The sequence below is a fragment of the Caloenas nicobarica genome, chromosome 26, assembly GCF_036013445.1.
Source record: "Caloenas nicobarica isolate bCalNic1 chromosome 26, bCalNic1.hap1, whole genome shotgun sequence".
Lineage (NCBI taxonomy): Eukaryota > Metazoa > Chordata > Aves > Columbiformes > Columbidae > Caloenas > Caloenas nicobarica.
Genome location: NC_088270.1, coordinates 2,456,212 through 2,471,022, shown reverse-complemented (window position 1 = coordinate 2,471,022; position 14,811 = coordinate 2,456,212). Strand labels below are relative to the sequence as shown.

The 14,811-nt window shown below is 49.8% G+C and overlaps 4 protein-coding genes across 7 annotated transcripts; 2 read left to right on the top strand and 2 right to left on the bottom strand.

Moving 5' to 3' along the window:
* Positions 1-1,891, bottom strand: HSPB2 (heat shock protein family B (small) member 2). The gene is made up of 2 exons (XM_065651945.1): positions 1,726-1,891; positions 1-880 (listed from the first exon to the last, which is right to left on the bottom strand). Exons 1-2 carry the CDS (start codon positions 1,817-1,819, stop codon positions 429-431), a joined length of 546 nt encoding a protein of 181 aa, XP_065508017.1. The 5' UTR covers positions 1,820-1,891; the 3' UTR covers positions 1-428.
* On the top strand, positions 1,073-7,234 carry CRYAB (crystallin alpha B). 4 transcript variants are annotated; one of them, XM_065651941.1, is made up of 4 exons: positions 1,077-1,166; positions 3,917-4,036; positions 5,636-5,758; positions 6,905-7,234. In XM_065651941.1, exons 2-4 carry the CDS (start codon positions 3,983-3,985, stop codon positions 7,106-7,108), a joined length of 381 nt encoding a protein of 126 aa, XP_065508013.1. In that variant the 5' UTR covers positions 1,077-1,166; positions 3,917-3,982; the 3' UTR covers positions 7,109-7,234. The 4 variants fall into 4 exon arrangements, with proteins under 4 accessions (XP_065508015.1, XP_065508013.1, XP_065508016.1 ...); XM_065651944.1 differs by having other exon boundaries at positions 1,094-1,166; positions 3,874-4,036; XM_065651943.1 differs by lacking the exon at positions 3,917-4,036 and having other exon boundaries at positions 1,073-1,166.
* A 24-nt stretch (positions 7,235-7,258) lies between these two features.
* Positions 7,259-9,082, bottom strand: CFAP68 (cilia and flagella associated protein 68). The gene is made up of 2 exons (XM_065651885.1): positions 8,989-9,082; positions 7,259-8,664 (listed from the first exon to the last, which is right to left on the bottom strand). The coding sequence occupies exons 1-2, from the start codon at positions 9,080-9,082 to the stop codon at positions 8,240-8,242; spliced, it is 519 nt and encodes a 172-aa protein (XP_065507957.1). The 3' UTR covers positions 7,259-8,239.
* A 793-nt stretch (positions 9,083-9,875) lies between these two features.
* On the top strand, positions 9,876-14,802 carry FDXACB1 (ferredoxin-fold anticodon binding domain containing 1). The gene is made up of 5 exons (XM_065651937.1): positions 9,876-10,053; positions 11,093-11,249; positions 11,389-11,592; positions 12,226-12,384; positions 13,109-14,802. Exons 1-5 carry the CDS (start codon positions 9,885-9,887, stop codon positions 14,295-14,297), a joined length of 1,878 nt encoding a protein of 625 aa, XP_065508009.1. The 5' UTR covers positions 9,876-9,884; the 3' UTR covers positions 14,298-14,802.
* Positions 14,803-14,811: the final 9 nt, after the last annotated feature.

Genomic DNA, 14,811 nt, shown 5'->3' with positions numbered 1-14,811 from the left:
GAAGATCAGAGGCAGATTTATTCCTTTTCCCTCCTGAGAGCTGCAGGTACTTTTACAGACCAACAAGTACCTTCTATCTCCACAAAAGTCAGATGCCAACTCAGAAGCGAGGCACTGGTATAACGTCTTCCCTCTTCCCAGTACCCCTCTGGGCTAAAGAACAGCAGCTGTTTTACAGTCCACTGCAACACAGCCTCACGGTTTAGGGTAAGAGTGACCCTTGCCATTTGAGCTGAGAGAAGAGCACCCTCTTCTTTCAATTCCAAGTCCCTTTTTCCAGTCATCAGCCTCAACAGGCAGAAGTCTGGCACGTGTATGGATGCTGCATAGCCCCGCTTAACACTGATGGTGAGAAATAGGGTCTGGTACCACAGATTCCCCATCCCTGTCCCCCCTCCCTTCCCTGTGCAAGCCCAGATCTAGGACCTTTAGGACTCTTCCTTCCCTTTTCCTTCTTCAAACTGTTCTTCTTTCCCCACTGGCTGCTCCTGTTGGGTTATCTTCACCTCATTGACCCTGGCCTTCACCTCCTTCCCCGTCCGGGGAGCCACGATGCTTAAGATGCCATCGTGGGACAATGTGGCTCTCACCAGCAAGGGGTCGACATCCAGAGGGAGGATGTAGGTCCTGGTGAACTCTCGGGAGATGAAGCCGTGGCGGTCAGCCTTCTGTGGGTGCTGTCCCATCACCTCCAGCAAGTTGTCTACGGTGCGGACAGTGAGCTCGTCTGGCAGGAAATGACACACGTCCAGGAACACCTGGAATTTGTGCTCGTTGAGGGTGATCTCAGAGGTGCCTCGATCCAGCTGCTTATTGATCCGAGGCCTGATGTAGTAGCCGTGGTACAGGGCAGGGGCTAAAATTTCACATGGGGACACACCTGAAAATGAGACTCAGTGAGGACTGTGGGGTTTCCAGGGAAGGAGCTGGAGAAGGATGGCCGGGGAGGGTGACAGGAGGAGGATGGGACCTGGCAAACACTTTGGTTTTGCCACCGCATCAGCGCGGTATGGATGGGGTCTCTTGCAGTTCCTACCTTTGTGTCTCTAAAACACACAGAGCGCCGGATGCCCGCCAGCCGCTCCTCCCACCACACCGCCAGCCATCGCCGGCAAGCCGAGCGCTGGCACCCAGCTCTCACATGCTGGGCGGACACGGAGGGACCGGTAAGTGCACTGGGTGCTCTGCGGTGCAAAGCCCACAGCCAGGGATGGGCATGGAAAATGCTGATGGTGAAGAAACTGCCCTGAAGAACTAAAGGCCTTTTGTGTGCCATTGTCCAGGGGGCTTTCCTTGGAGCTTTTTGCCTTTTCACGCTGTTGTGCTGGTGCTGAATGGTTCTGCTGCTGCCCACATTCCTTCCCCTCTGCCAGCCACTGCCCGGCTTTGTGCTGAACACCCCAGCTCAGCTTTTCTCCACAGCCCCGGCTGCAAAAACTTCCCCCTCACCCCCCCCCACTTTGGAGCATTTTGCTCCATGCTTGCACAGCATATCCGTGAACGCCAGACCACTGGGGGCATGAGGGAGAGACAGCAGAAGGCATGGATGGAGGAAGCGGAGCTGAAAAGAGAGACCCTGGATATTCCCTCCTGATTTGACCTGGGTTCTTATGCTCAAAATTCTTTGTCTCCAGCTTCCGTAACCTGCTCTGGAGCTCAAACTCCCCAGGGGGACTCCACCAGAGGGGAGAAAGGTGCCGGGGGGGATCCCATCTCCTTTCTTACCTTCTCCAAAGTTCTGGTCGTAAATCTTGCTAGGGTTGGCAAACTCATATTCCGAACTCATGGGGTAGGCATGGGGGACAGTCCGCGTAGCCATGGTGTGTCTGGGAAGGGGACCTTCCAAGCACTCACTGTCTCTGAGAGTGAAGGCTGCAGACTGCAAGGTTTTAATTGGGCGAATTCCACAGGGAGGAGTGTGTGATAAAAAGATGGACCAAAATAGCCATGCACACAGGCCCCAGGATGCCTCGCCAGGGTGACGAGGAAAGCTGCTCGCTGCATTCCAGCAGGGAGTACGGGCGCTGCCTGCAGTCAGGAAAGCCTCGGGAAAACCCCCCGCTGCCTCCCAGCCCCTGAGATCCCCTCCTCGGGCAAGGGGTGCGGAAGGCAAACGGGCAGCCAAGCCCAGCAGGGAGGCACAGAGGTGAGCTGAGGGAGGCTGATGTCCCAGGGAGCAGGACAGACCCCAGGCTCTGTAGCCACTGTCACACCCGTCGCCCGCTGTGAGCTGAGGACACAAATCAGCCCCTCCTGTGCCCTACGTGAAGGAGCTTGGTTTCCCCAGAAGCTGAGCAGGCAGCTCAAGCCTTTCGTTCCTATGAGTGGTGAAAGGCTGCAGGTAGTTAAGGAGGGGTAGACAGGATCCAGATCCCACTGCTGACACCTCCGCATCCCAAACCGTGCTGCTGCAACCTGGCTGTCCAGACTCTTCCCTGGCCAGGGCTTTCGCACAATGTAATAAGACCCGGAGAAATGCTTGTGCTGGAGGTCATGAGCTCACCAGGGACCTGAAGCTGGCGCAGATTCAGTTTTATTGAACTGGGGAGTGGGGGGTGGCAGGGGAGGAGTAGCTCCCCATTAAGCTCCTTGTACCCTGAAACCGGGGAATTCCTTGCTCCCATGTCCCTGCAGTATGAGAGAGCAGGTGCACTGCTGTTGATGTAATGGGGAACTGGAGAAGGTATTTACAGCCTGAGCCGTTGCACAGGGCAAATTCTGCTCCCTGCTCTTGCAGGCAAGCTGAGAGGAAGAGGATCAGACCCTTTTGTAAATGACTGGTGGGGTTAGCAATAAGAATGGTGTGCCTCTGAGCTAGTAATTTTATTTAAATTGAGAGCTCTCGGAGGCGGACACCAGGCCTTGCCGTTTAAGGACAGTTGCTGGGCTGAACCCATTCCCATGATTTAGATTCACAGGCGAGGCAGGCATGAAAATAAATACATGAATTAAGACATATTAGGAGCATACTTATAGGAAATCGGTTTACTGCAGGCGCACAGGCAGACAGAGGTAGCTTGCGTCCCTGAGAAGGCGTCACAGTGCAGCAGCGTGGCGGCAGCTGCCGTGCCTGGTTTATCTGTGCTCGCAGCCCTCTGGAGTACTCTGAGGTCACGGAGCGTTGAGCTCTTCTGCTCTCTCCAGCAAAGTGGTTTCTGTAGTGGGCAAAAGACGGGAGGTGTTGGGCTGAAGCGCTGTGAAGAAAGCCATCCTCCATCCACACGCACGCCGACGGACGAGCGCTGAGGCAGCGACAAAGAGCCGCGCTGCCATGGGTATCTCACCAAAGACCTCCTGGGATCTTTCCTGCCCTCTGACTCGAGCAGGCCTGTGGCTTCCTTTGCCCTAAGCAGAGGCAGAGCTCTTCCTAGGCTGGTGGGTAGCGCGGGGAGCTGAAGTCTCAGTGCTGGCAACGGGAACAATGGCCCCTTGTCGTTTTCCCTGTGAGCCCAAGATAGAGCTGCATTGATCCCGCTGGCATCCAGAGCAGCTGGGAACATCTGCCAAGCTCGCCTGGGACTCTGCAGATAAACAGCACGTGGGGAGCGGGGCGGGCAGCTGGGCAGTTTGGCTTCTTGCTGCCCCATTAGGCTCCTTTTCTTCTTCTCCCCTTCCCCCTCCTCCTCAGCACCGTGTTCAAATCCCCCAGACAGCTACTGGGCACCGCCGAAGGGACCAGCCCAGGAGTGGGACAATAAAATCCCTGACACCACTGTTCAAGAGGCCTGGGGGGGCTGCGGGGGGCAGGCCAGGCCAGCTGCATGGGTATAAATCTGTCCCCTGCTCCCGGCACAGCACTGCAGCACAGTTGCTTGCCAGGCTCCTCCAGCGCACTCCAATGGATATCACCATTCATAACCCCCTGATCCGCAGACCCCTGTTATCTTGGTTGGCACCGAGTCGTATCTTTGACCAGATTTTTGGAGAACACCTGCAGGAATCAGAGCTGCTCCCTGCTTCCCCAAGCTTCAGTCCCTTCCTGATGAGATCCCCCATTCTTCGGATGCCCAGCTGGCTAGAGGCAGGACTCTCTGAGGTAATTTTCCCTTCTTAATGCTCTTTGTTCTTGCTGTGTGCACACCCTGTGATGGCTCTGGAGCTGGACACCCATGAGAGCTGAGCGCTGGGAAGCTGCTTATAGGCGGCTATTAGGAAAAGGCTGGGGAAAAGGGTGCCGTGTTTGCGCCTCTGCTCCTCTGCATCAGGCAAGAACCTCTGCGTGCATGCTGTGCTAATCATTCGTGGCTGAGAGCAAGTATTGACATAGCGTTTGGAATAGAGGCAAACTGAGCTGACTGTATGCGGCAAATGACTGTAAGAGCTGATGGAAGCAAGGAGGAAACCTCGTTTCCCCATCTGCTGAGCAAAACTTCCAATCCCGCTCTCTCCTGAGAAACAAACAGCCCAGGGGTAATGGGCAGGGCTAGTGGGATCCCCATGTCACGCAGCATGGGAGCTCATGGTTGCTGAGGAAAAGGGGCCCTATTTTAGAGAATCACTGCAGAGAAGAGCAGCGTTTTTAGTAAGATACAGGACCCAAAGGATCATGAAGCAGCCGTCTGCTTGCTCCAGGGGCTGAGCCAAGCGGTACGCAGTTCAAACAGCCTTGCCTGTTCTGTGATTCAGCTGTCTTGTTTACAAGTAACTTGTAGAGCTATTCTAAGCCAAAGGGTGAGAGGAAAGTATTTTTTTAATCTTTGCATAATGTTTCCCTTGATTTACTGTCCACTGAAGCAGCCATGATAAGAACCACAGATCACAATGCCTATCTCAGTGGAGAAATCTTCACAAATAGTCTAGAAGGAGAAGGAAGCACTTGGACTTGCAGGTCAAGCTGTGGAGGCCAGCAAGCCTAGAGCTGGCACGGAGGCCGCCTCCACATCCCAAAGCAAAGCTGCAGGAGGCTCGCACGATCCCTGACCACGAACGCTGCAGGGAGGAAGACAGCCAGCTCATATAGCAAAGTGCCGTGAACGTGTCCGAGACAAGCAGAAAATGCAAATTCAACCCCAGGAAGCAGTAAAAAGCAGTGTTTGTTAGAGGCGATGAAGTGCAAAACGGAAGGGAAGGAGGCGAGATTAGCAGCAGGTGACTCAGAGTTTCGGCAGAAGTCTTGTTGCTCAGATAACAGAGGGGAGCAGTGAGGCAGCATTGCTCACCAGTGACACATTACTTTATTTGCTAAAGAATGACAATGCAGGGGAAAGGCTGCAAACCTGCAGATGAGCTGCAAACCTGCAGGTGAGCTGCAGCCAGCTGGACAGTCTGGATTTCTTTTGCTTGAAAGACTTCGCAAAATCCAGTCACAGAAACTGGAAACCTCCTGTAAAAAGAACTGGATGTGAAACCTATACACCAACTGAAGAGTCGGTTTTAACACATTCAGATGAAGAGAATCTCTTCATCACTCCCAAGGAAACACATTTATCCCCTGTGGCCAAGGGAAAGCATTCACATTTTAGATACTGTAGTGATGGGCATTAATGCAATGGGCTAGCAAGGGACAAAGCCACCCAGAGCAGAATCACAGGCTTGTGTAGATACCAGCTTTGGTCTTGAACTGCTATATTCTGAGAGCCTTTTAAAGCTGAAATCCTCACCTGCTCTTTTCTGAAGTCACCTCCTTATTTTGCAGATGCGACTGGATAAGGACAAATTTTCTGTAAATCTTGATGTGAAGCATTTCTCCCCCGAGGAGCTAAATGTGAAGGTGCTTGGGGACATGATAGAAATTCACGGGAAACACGAGGAGCGCCAGGTACTTCTACTTTAACTGTGCGGCTGATAGTGTGAGCTTCCTCATCTATGCTTAAACAAGGAGACTGCAAAACAATCCTCTCCTATGCTCATCTCAAATACTTCTAATGTTTCTAATCAACCAATCCTAATGGAAGAGTCTCTGTGCAACCTCCCCAGCTGATCCCAGACCGGGCAGTGACAGGGTGGAGATTTATTGCTGATGTTACATGAACTGTGAACTGAACTGGAAAATCATCTTTGAAATGGGCATTTCTGGGCCTCCCTCTTTCTTTGAAGAGGCCAGGAATGCATGGAGGCATTCAATAAGCTCACAACAAACTGTAAAAATTAAACCACATAATGAATCGGTGCATTGCCCTGTTCCATTACCATGAGGCTACCTCTTCCTGAAAAAGGCCCATCTATCAGTTCGTAATCCTTAAAAGTTGTGTTCTGCTGTTAGTCATCCCACTGCTTGCTGGCTCTGGAGACCTGTGTGGCAACTGGGCAGACAGAAGCCAAAAGCCATGTCCAAAGCTGGATGTAACAGGGTTTGCCAGTCCCCATCTATCTCCCTCCCACCCCGCACCCCTGCCTTCTTGCCAGAAGGAAACAAATATGCACAATAAAGTAGCTATGGCACTAGAATTGTCAGCTCCAAGAGCTTCTGGGAGCACAGATCTGTCGGTCAGGAAATACAGCACCACCTGTAGCTGGTGGGAGCCTGGTCCTCACATAGCTTCTGAAAGATTTTTTTGCTAAGAAAATAATCAAGTGCTACAGCAGAGATCAGCTCACTAGAAAGCTGTGTATTGCTAGAACTCTGGCGACCCTCAGGAACAGGTATGGTTGGTCTAACCGCTTCATCTTAGGAGTGACGGCACCTCACCGTGCCAGTCTTTGTGTGGCACAAGAGCTGGAACAGAAATCCTCCTCTAAGCAGCGTCCCTGCAGGCACCTGCAGCCTGGGTGGGGTAGTGTCTCACTCCAGCCACTCTTGCCTCTTGGGGCCATGTCATAAGAAAAACTCTTTAAACCTTCTGAGAAGTTTTCCTTTGAGAGCTGGAGCTTCCTCATCTCAGAATTTATGCAATGGGCCCATGGTTTAGGTGGAACTGAGAGAACATTTCTAATCAGGGCTGTTCCTTCTCTTCTCCTTTTGAAGGATGAGCATGGCTTTATTGCCAGGGAGTTCAACAGGAAATACAGGATTCCAGACGATGTGGACCCACTGACCATAACCTCGTCACTCTCTCTGGATGGTGTCCTGACTGTGAGCGCACCAAGGAAACAAAGTGATGTCCCTGAGCGTACTATCCCCATCACCCGTGAAGAGAAGCCTGCCATTGCAGGAGCCCAAAGGAAGTAGGCTGCTGTTTCAAGTCACCCGGAGAGCCATTCAAGAGCACTTTTCATCAGATGCCAGCCACACTGAATGGCTACTCTTATTATTTATGCTGAGTAAGTTTACTAACAAATAAAACATGAATAAGCAGTTCGTACTTTTTTTATTCGAGTGCTGAGGGCAAGGGAATTGCTGGGTCAAGAAAGCTGTGTAAGGTTGCTGTGCAGGGAAACATAGCTGGCATTCTTCTGGCTTGCAGCTTGAGTGGCAGGTGTGTCCAGGAGAGCTTGTCTTGGTGTTCAGAAACACTTTGCTAGTTTCACTTTGTGTACTCTAATGTTTTACAAACATCTAATTGCGTGAGCCTTTTCCTTCAATGTTGCCAGAGGATTTCAGAGTGTTTCACAAGCAACAGAAAAGTTTCTCTAGCAGATACTGGACTGGTAAAACAACTTCACGACAAACAAAACCCATTCGAAGTGTGGGTATTAGATAACAGCTTATTGGAAGACAACCATATCTCAAATCTTTAGAATGACTCATGTTATGGAGAAGCATCCAAGTGCTGCAATAAATTCGGAGCAGTTGCAGATGAAAACTGCATAGCTGCAGTAAACAGAGATATACCCATAAAGCAGAAAACCAGCCTGCTCTCACAGTGCAAATCACATCACTTTGAAACTGTGTTGTCAGTACCCTTAAAATAATGAACAAGATCTGATGTCTACGGTATTAATCTCATTTATGCTAATGCTGAGTGGTACAAAACACTGCCAAGTCATTCTCAGGTGTCATCATCTGCTTAGCACCTCTCTTCAAAGGGCTATGAGTATAAAGGAAAGTCTGTATTACTGGAATTGAATTTCTAACGTTCATCTCCAAAAAGGACAGAACGGCATAGATCATCAGGCTCAGTTATGACCTGACCTATTTTCTGTGTTCCTTGTGCCTGCTAAGACGGAAGTTATATTAGAAGGGATCAGTTTAAATTTCAAATGAACAGAGAGGGCATCCTACTTCCTCGGCTTTAAGTGGGAAAAATAAAATGAGCACTCAGCGATGTGGGGTCGTTTTCGAATACCCCAAATCCCACCTAATTGCCAGGGTCTAGTGTTTCCTATTAGCTGGTTCTAATAAGCTCTTCCAGTTAAAGTGTTAGTGGGGCTTGACTGACAAGGCACAGGGTGACTGGTGACTTGCAGTCATCTCTACACACAAAGCAAATGACAGATACACACGCAGGTTACAAAAAATACAGCATAGAAAGCAGGGAGAAGGTTTTTCACATGATGCTACGTTTGGCTTTAATATGTGACAGGTCTTTTTGCTTGAAGAACATCCTTGTAGCACTGCTAGTGGACAGGCCTCCTGTTTTTCTGAAGGCATAGTCTGCAGATTCTTTCCATCCCTGTTGCTTTTCCTGTATCCTTCTTGCTCGTCTCTGAGTGCTGGACACAAGCAAATGCTGCCATATGGAGGTCTGTAGTCTATTGTGCAGCTGGACTGAGCAGCTGGGTTGAACAAAGGAGGGTGCAACTCAGGATGGTGGCCTGGAAACCAACGAGGTTCTTGGTCAGATCCTAAAAGAATAAACACACACAAAAAACCTTGAGGAAGCGCAAAATAGTAAGAATATATCCAGAAAGTGCAACTGAGGGAAATCTTTTCTATAGAGCAAGGTTTTGTTAGGCTCAAACTCAGGGGCAAGAAATGGGAATTTTGAGTGAAAGCTCCTTGGGGACAAATATGGTGAGGTTAGCTAGACAAGAATAGTTGAAATGCAAATACCACTCCCTGAATGACTCGAAATACCTGTTCTGTGGTGGCACAGGAGCACAACTCAACAGTGAGAAAATGACAGAAAACAATTCTGTCATCTCTAAGCACAAATGTCATTCAGAAGCCATTTTCATTGGTGGTGCACCTCCAGCCATACTGGGAAAACTTAGATGTGCTGTCCCAGTCCATCCACAGCTCCCCACAGCCAGTAGCATGCATTAGGAGCCATGGCGGGAGTACAAACACATCTTGGACACGATCTGGCAATAGAAATCAACAGCTCCCTAGGATCAGCTTGGATCTCAACAGCAGGTAACATGACATGCAATGTTGTCCCTTCCACCCCCCTGGTGACTTGAGAGGGAACTCCTATGCTTCCACGTGTGACAGAGGGCATCAGAGAAGAACTGTGCTCCTTGTTGATGCCAAAAAGGTTTGTTTGGGGTTTTTTTGGGGGGGAGAGGAGAAGAAAGGGGGTAGGAAGGGTTGAGGCTCAGGGGATGGTAGGCATCTGTCTTCCTGAACTGTGATACTGCATTTCTCAGCTTCAGGTACTGAATATCTGTCAGAGTAACTTACCCACCCATTGAAACAGATGAAGTGATTTACCCAAGCTCACAGGAACTTCATGCATGAATCAGGGCCGGGCCACCTAAGCTGCAGGTCTCTGTTGGAGCTTGCCTTTGCCAATTTTAAGCATCCCATTGTCATTACTCCTGAAACACTCTCCTCGCCCTATGCAGCGGCGCACAAATAGAACAGGCGGCAGAAAAGCATCGCTATTCCCTCTCAAACCGCAACTCGAAATTACAGCTCCTGGCCTCGCCAGGGGCGCCGGCAGCTGTCGGGCCCCGGGCGGAGGCTCCGTGAGGGGGAGCGGCTGCCGGTAAAGCCCTGGGGAGCCCCGCGGAGGACCGGGGAGAAGCGGCTCCCACGGGGGGGGACGTGTCTCGCCGCCACCAAGAGGCGACGAGCGCAGGGACGTCATGAGGCGGAGCCGGGAGCCGCGCCGGCCGGGGACATGGAGCCGCTGCGCCGCGTCCTGCTGCTCGGCGAGGGCAACTTCTCCTTCGCGGCTTCCCTGTGCGACGCCGCGGGGACGCACGTCGTGGCTACTTGCTACGAGAGCGAAGAGGAGGCGTCGCGGCGGGGGCGAGCCGCGGACAGCATCCGGCGGCTGCGGGGCAGAGGTGGGGCGGCGCCGGCGGGGCTCGGCCGGTGGGGACGGAGGGTGGCAGTGGGGACCCCCGGGCAAAGCCACGTAGGAGGCCGGGACGGAGAGAAAAACGGCGTCGCTAGCACTCGGCCGTTCGCTGTCGCGGTCCGAGCGAGGCTCCAGGGCCGCGTGCCTGCCTTAGATCGGGGGACCCGGTGCTGCGGGACCTCACAGAATCCCAGAATGTCAGGGGTTGGAAGGGACCTCGAAAGCTCATCCAGCCCAACCCCCCCGCCGGAGCAGGAATACCCAGATGAGGTTACACAGGAAGGTGTCCAGGCGGGTTGGAATGTCTGCAGAGAAGGAGACTCCACAACCTCCCTGGGCAGCCTGGGCCAGGCTCTGGCACCCTCACCGGGAACAAGTTTCTTCTCAAATTTAACTGGAACCTCCTGTGTTCCAGTTTGCACCCATTGCCCCTTGTCCTATCACTGGCTGTCACCCAGAAGAGCCTGGCTCCATCCTCCTGACACTCCCCCTTTCCATATTGATCCCCATGAATGAGCTCAGCCCTCAGTCTCCTCTTCTCCAGCTCCAGAGCCCCAGCTCCTCAGCCTTTCCTCACACGGGAGATGCTCCACTCCCTGCAGCATCTCCGTGGCTGCGCTGGACTCTCTCCAGCAGTTCCCTGTCCTGGAACTGAGGGGCCCAGAACTGGACACAATATTCCAGATGTGGTCTCACCTGGGCAGCTCCGCGGAGCTGTCCCGTTGCTTTCACCACTCCAGGCATATCAGAAGGAATTAGAATCGTCCAAGAAGATAAATCAAATACCCTAACGTCTAACCAGACTGAAATAGAACTGAAACAAGTAGCTGGTTAGCAGGAGTCTCTGCAAGAGAGCAAGGGGAGTCTAGGTTTTCAGGTTTTCCTAATGCACGTGAGTAGGAAGATGCCTGGCAGCTGCTGCTCTGATATGCTTAAAGTGGACTAGAGGACTTGAATTTCTACCTTTCTTTAAAATTTTCTGTAATGGTGAGCATCAGAGTCTTGCTTTCTATTTACTTTTGAAGGAGCTGAAGTTGTGTTTTCTGTGGACTGCACCAAGATGACAGACTACTTTTTACCAGAAAAAAGAGAATTCGATCGTATTTATTTCAACTTCCCTCACTGTGGGAGAAAGTCTGGAGTAGTGAAGAACAGAGACCTTCTTGCCCGTTTTTTCCGTAGGTGAGTGAACCAGCAGCAGTTCTGTGCTAGTTGACTGCTGTGATACAGATTTTCAGCTGTGCCACGGGTGCTTTTCTGGCACTATGAAACTTCTCTGTGTGCTAGCAGGTTTTTTCTTGTTGCCTGGCTTTCCTTCCAGCTCCGCACAAATGCTGACAGAGGAGGGAGAGATCCACGTGGCTCTTTGCAATGGACAGGGGGGGACACCTGCTGATCAACCAAGAAGAGAATGGCACAACAGCTGGCAAATAGTGGCTGTGGCAGCAGGAGCTGGGTTTATCTTGAGTAACGTTCATCCTTTTAAAGCAGAGACTATCCAAGGATATAAGTGTACAGGCTACAGGTAACCATCATGTGGCAAAACTGAAAAGTCGATATTCATGCTCTTGTAACGCCTAGCGCTAGTGTGTTTGTTTAGTTAATTGTTTGTTGGAGAGAGGAACTCCCTTTAACTTTCCTTAAAATACCTATGGTCCTTTTTTGCCTCTAAGCAGAATAGCCAAGATCAAAATGTAAGCATCTTGCCGAAGTATCCTCTAAAAAATAAGATTATTTTAGGATTTTAAAGATCAAAATGGTCGATTTCAGAATAAACATCAATTTCAGCCTAAAGACAGCAGAGGGACTGCAGTATGTGTGCCTCCTTAGCAGAAAATCAGCGAATCCCAGCGCGGTTGGTGTTGGCAGGGACCTCCAGCAATCATCCAGTCCTGCCCCACAACTCCAGGTAGAGCCAGCTAGAGCAAGTCACTCGGAGCCACATGCAGCCTCCAACCTTTCTGTGCAGCTTGTTCCCATGTTGGACCACCTGCCCAGTAAAAATATGGTAGTGTTGCATTTTTGTCTCCTTGTAAGGAAACCTGGGATTCAACAAGAGGTGTGTCAGTGTTACGGAGTTGTCTGTGTAATGCTTACTTTTGACACCTTAAATATAGGAAACAACCAATGACTTTGCTCTGCTTTTGTGTGTTGTCAGGAGTCAAGATAAATCTTTCTGTGTTGAGGGTGCTTTAAACCACGTTTTCACACGAAGCATGCCGCTTCTGCGTTTCGAACCTATGATCTGTGAGATAGAACTGGAAAGCCGAAAAGTTTATTTTCAAGTACCACAAGTAGTCGTGGATAAAATTAATAGGTAAGTTTTATAATTTGTTTCTGTTTGGCAATAGCACACACTCCTGCTCTCAGTGGGAATGACCAGCATATGTATCAAATAGAAAGGAATTGTTTCACTTTACCTCCTTTCCCCTTTACAGGATTTCCTGTTCCCTTTCTTCTACTACTTCGTGTTGGCTTGTGGTTATGGCCTACTTAAAACCAGAACAAAATGAAACTTTATGGTTGAGACCAAGCTGCTGTATACTTAAACGCACAAATAAAGATGAAAACTTTAATCTGTTTTATGATACTATGGAAGAAATTCAGGAGCTGACATGATGTCTACTAATACCACAATACTAAGGCTACCTAGCCTAAAAAACACTAACCTCTTAGGCAAACTGCTGCATACTTTGGAGACTGCCTAGAACTAGCATAATTTGGTTCATTTCTGTAGTTTGGTGATGCCTGTGCTGAGTGGAAATGGTGATGCTGACTGTTAAGTCCCATTCCTTTTTTACCAGCGAATGCGCAGTTAATTCTTGGTTGCAACCTGGAGACAAACACCACTGTACTGCAAATGTGTTAGCCATTGGAACACCTTTGATGAAAGACTTGCCTTGTTCAGATAGTTCCTAGAAACCAGCTTAATATCTGAGATAGTTTTAGGTAAATTGCTGCACTCAAGTTATGATCACAGGAAGGCATTTCAAGGAAATCTGTTTAGTAGTGTCTGTAATTTGTACTTTTATTTTTCACAGGGGTTTCCTAGAACTAAATTCACGTCATCCAGTATGGACAGTAAAGGAGAAGCTCACTGTGGAGCTCAGCAAAGCCTTTCCTTTACAAAACATTGACTACTGCCTTCCTCTGCTCCACCAAGGTCACCTCAATGGTGTTTGTCACTCAAGTATCTTTTGGATCATTCTGAGCCCAGAGAAGACTCCAAGGACTGAAGCAATGTCTAATGAACTGGAAAATGCAGTTTTCTTTTCCCATGTTGATTTTTGCAGGGATACAGATGAGAATGGCTGGGTGAACATACAAGAGGGATGCCACACTTCGAAACAGTATTGTCTCAGACCTTCCCTTCTACCTTATGCTCAGGCAATAATACATAGAAGAGCTTTTCTTCCAGGAACGCTTCATGTTCTTTCTGGTCCAGTTTTCAGGAAGTGTCTTATCGCTCCTTACTCCATGCCTGTTTTTCATGAGATGGTTTTTGTGTGTGCAGTTAACAGGGGTACAGAGAACAGCTGTATCCAGATGTTGGTGAATAACATTAAAACCAGCATACATTCCCTTCACAAGACTGTTTCCAGCTTTAAACTGGATATCAATCTGCAGGAAGCAATGAGTTTTGAAACAACTGAGCTAAACGACTTCGCTGCTTTTGAATCGCAGCTTAGCGAAATTCAATACTTCATCTGTATGGAGAGAGGTATTTCAGGCTCCTGTGAGAAGGGGTCCTGTGTGGGAATTATAAGGACAGCTCCTTATGAACTAGCAAGTGGTGAGTTGGTTGTTGTCTTCGCTTCACTGAATCTTGACCTCCTAGCCATGTTGATCTGTGGAATATCTGACTGGCGAATGCTCTGGACATCAGATGCACGGTTCCTCCGTCAATTTCCTAGAGGAGAGTTAAGACTTTTCAAGAATTTTTCTCTATATCCACCTTCCTATGTGCATGATGTCAGCTTTTGGGTTCCTGATGGGGAGCAATTCGATGAAATTGCTTTTCACACCATTGCTAGGCAGGTGTCAGGTGAAATGGTCATATCCATCCAGTTAATTGACAGTTTCCAGCAGCCAGAGACTGGACGGAAGAGCCTCTGCTACAGGCTGACCTTTCAGTCCTGTGACAAGGCGCTGAGCCATCAGGAGGCGGCAGAGATGCAGCTGCTCTTTCGGAAGGAAATAGAGCAACGCTTGTATGTAACTCTTCGGTAGAGCATTGTATGTTGGTTTCAGGTGCCTGAGCAGCATCTGCCTTTGTTGCCAATCTAGAAAATGTTGCCTACATCTTGTTGGACCTCACACTGTGTGTTAGTGCAGTGCCTCTTACAAAGGTGGTGTGGACTTCAAGTACCTGCGCACATTCTAAATGTGGAAATTCCTGTTAATGAAGACCAAATGTGTGTGTAATGAAACCTCATTTTAAGAAGTGGAGCCTTTCTTTGCTACGGTCCCATGGGACTGGACTTGATCTCCTTAGTGATGCCAATTCACTTTTCCTACTCTTGCTTGTGTTTGCCCAGTGCCTTGTACCGGTAGCGACTACAATGAGTACGCTGAAAGAGGGAGGATCTTGCTATTTCCAGAGAGTTGTGTACAGTTTAAGCACTGAAAACTCTCTGTGCAGGTGCTCAGTCCCTACAGGAGGATAGTGTGTGCTGGGCTGCTAGTGCCAGGGGTGCAGCTGGTGGGGCTCCAGCTGCATGCACCAGCGGACTATTTTCTGAGC

What these genes read in the sequence shown, in the direction of transcription:
- CFAP68 (XM_065651885.1), bottom strand. Translation starts at nt 9,082, where the DNA reads ATGCATGCTACTGGCTGTGGGGAGCTGTGGATGGACTGGGACAGCACA. An exon ending in GTGCACCACCAATGAAAATG is followed by an intron (nt 8,665 to 8,988) that starts GCTTCTGAATGA and finishes TTATTCTTTTAG; the next exon opens with GATCTGACCAAGAACCTCGT.
- FDXACB1 (XM_065651937.1), top strand. Translation starts at nt 9,885, where the DNA reads ATGGAGCCGCTGCGCCGCGTCCTGCTGCTCGGCGAGGGCAACTTCTCC. An exon ending in CCGGCGGCTGCGGGGCAGAG is followed by an intron (nt 10,054 to 11,092) that starts GTGGGGCGGCGC and finishes TTACTTTTGAAG; the next exon opens with GAGCTGAAGTTGTGTTTTCT. An exon ending in GTCGTGGATAAAATTAATAG is followed by an intron (nt 12,385 to 13,108) that starts GTAAGTTTTATA and finishes TATTTTTCACAG; the next exon opens with GGGTTTCCTAGAACTAAATT.
- HSPB2 (XM_065651945.1), bottom strand. Translation starts at nt 1,819, where the DNA reads ATGGCTACGCGGACTGTCCCCCATGCCTACCCCATGAGTTCGGAATAT. An exon ending in CGACCAGAACTTTGGAGAAG is followed by an intron (nt 881 to 1,725) that starts GTAAGAAAGGAG and finishes TCTCATTTTCAG; the next exon opens with GTGTGTCCCCATGTGAAATT.
- CRYAB (XM_065651942.1), top strand. Translation starts at nt 3,839, where the DNA reads ATGGATATCACCATTCATAACCCCCTGATCCGCAGACCCCTGTTATCT. An exon ending in TAGAGGCAGGACTCTCTGAG is followed by an intron (nt 4,037 to 5,635) that starts GTAATTTTCCCT and finishes CTTATTTTGCAG; the next exon opens with ATGCGACTGGATAAGGACAA. An exon ending in GGAAACACGAGGAGCGCCAG is followed by an intron (nt 5,759 to 6,904) that starts GTACTTCTACTT and finishes CTCCTTTTGAAG; the next exon opens with GATGAGCATGGCTTTATTGC.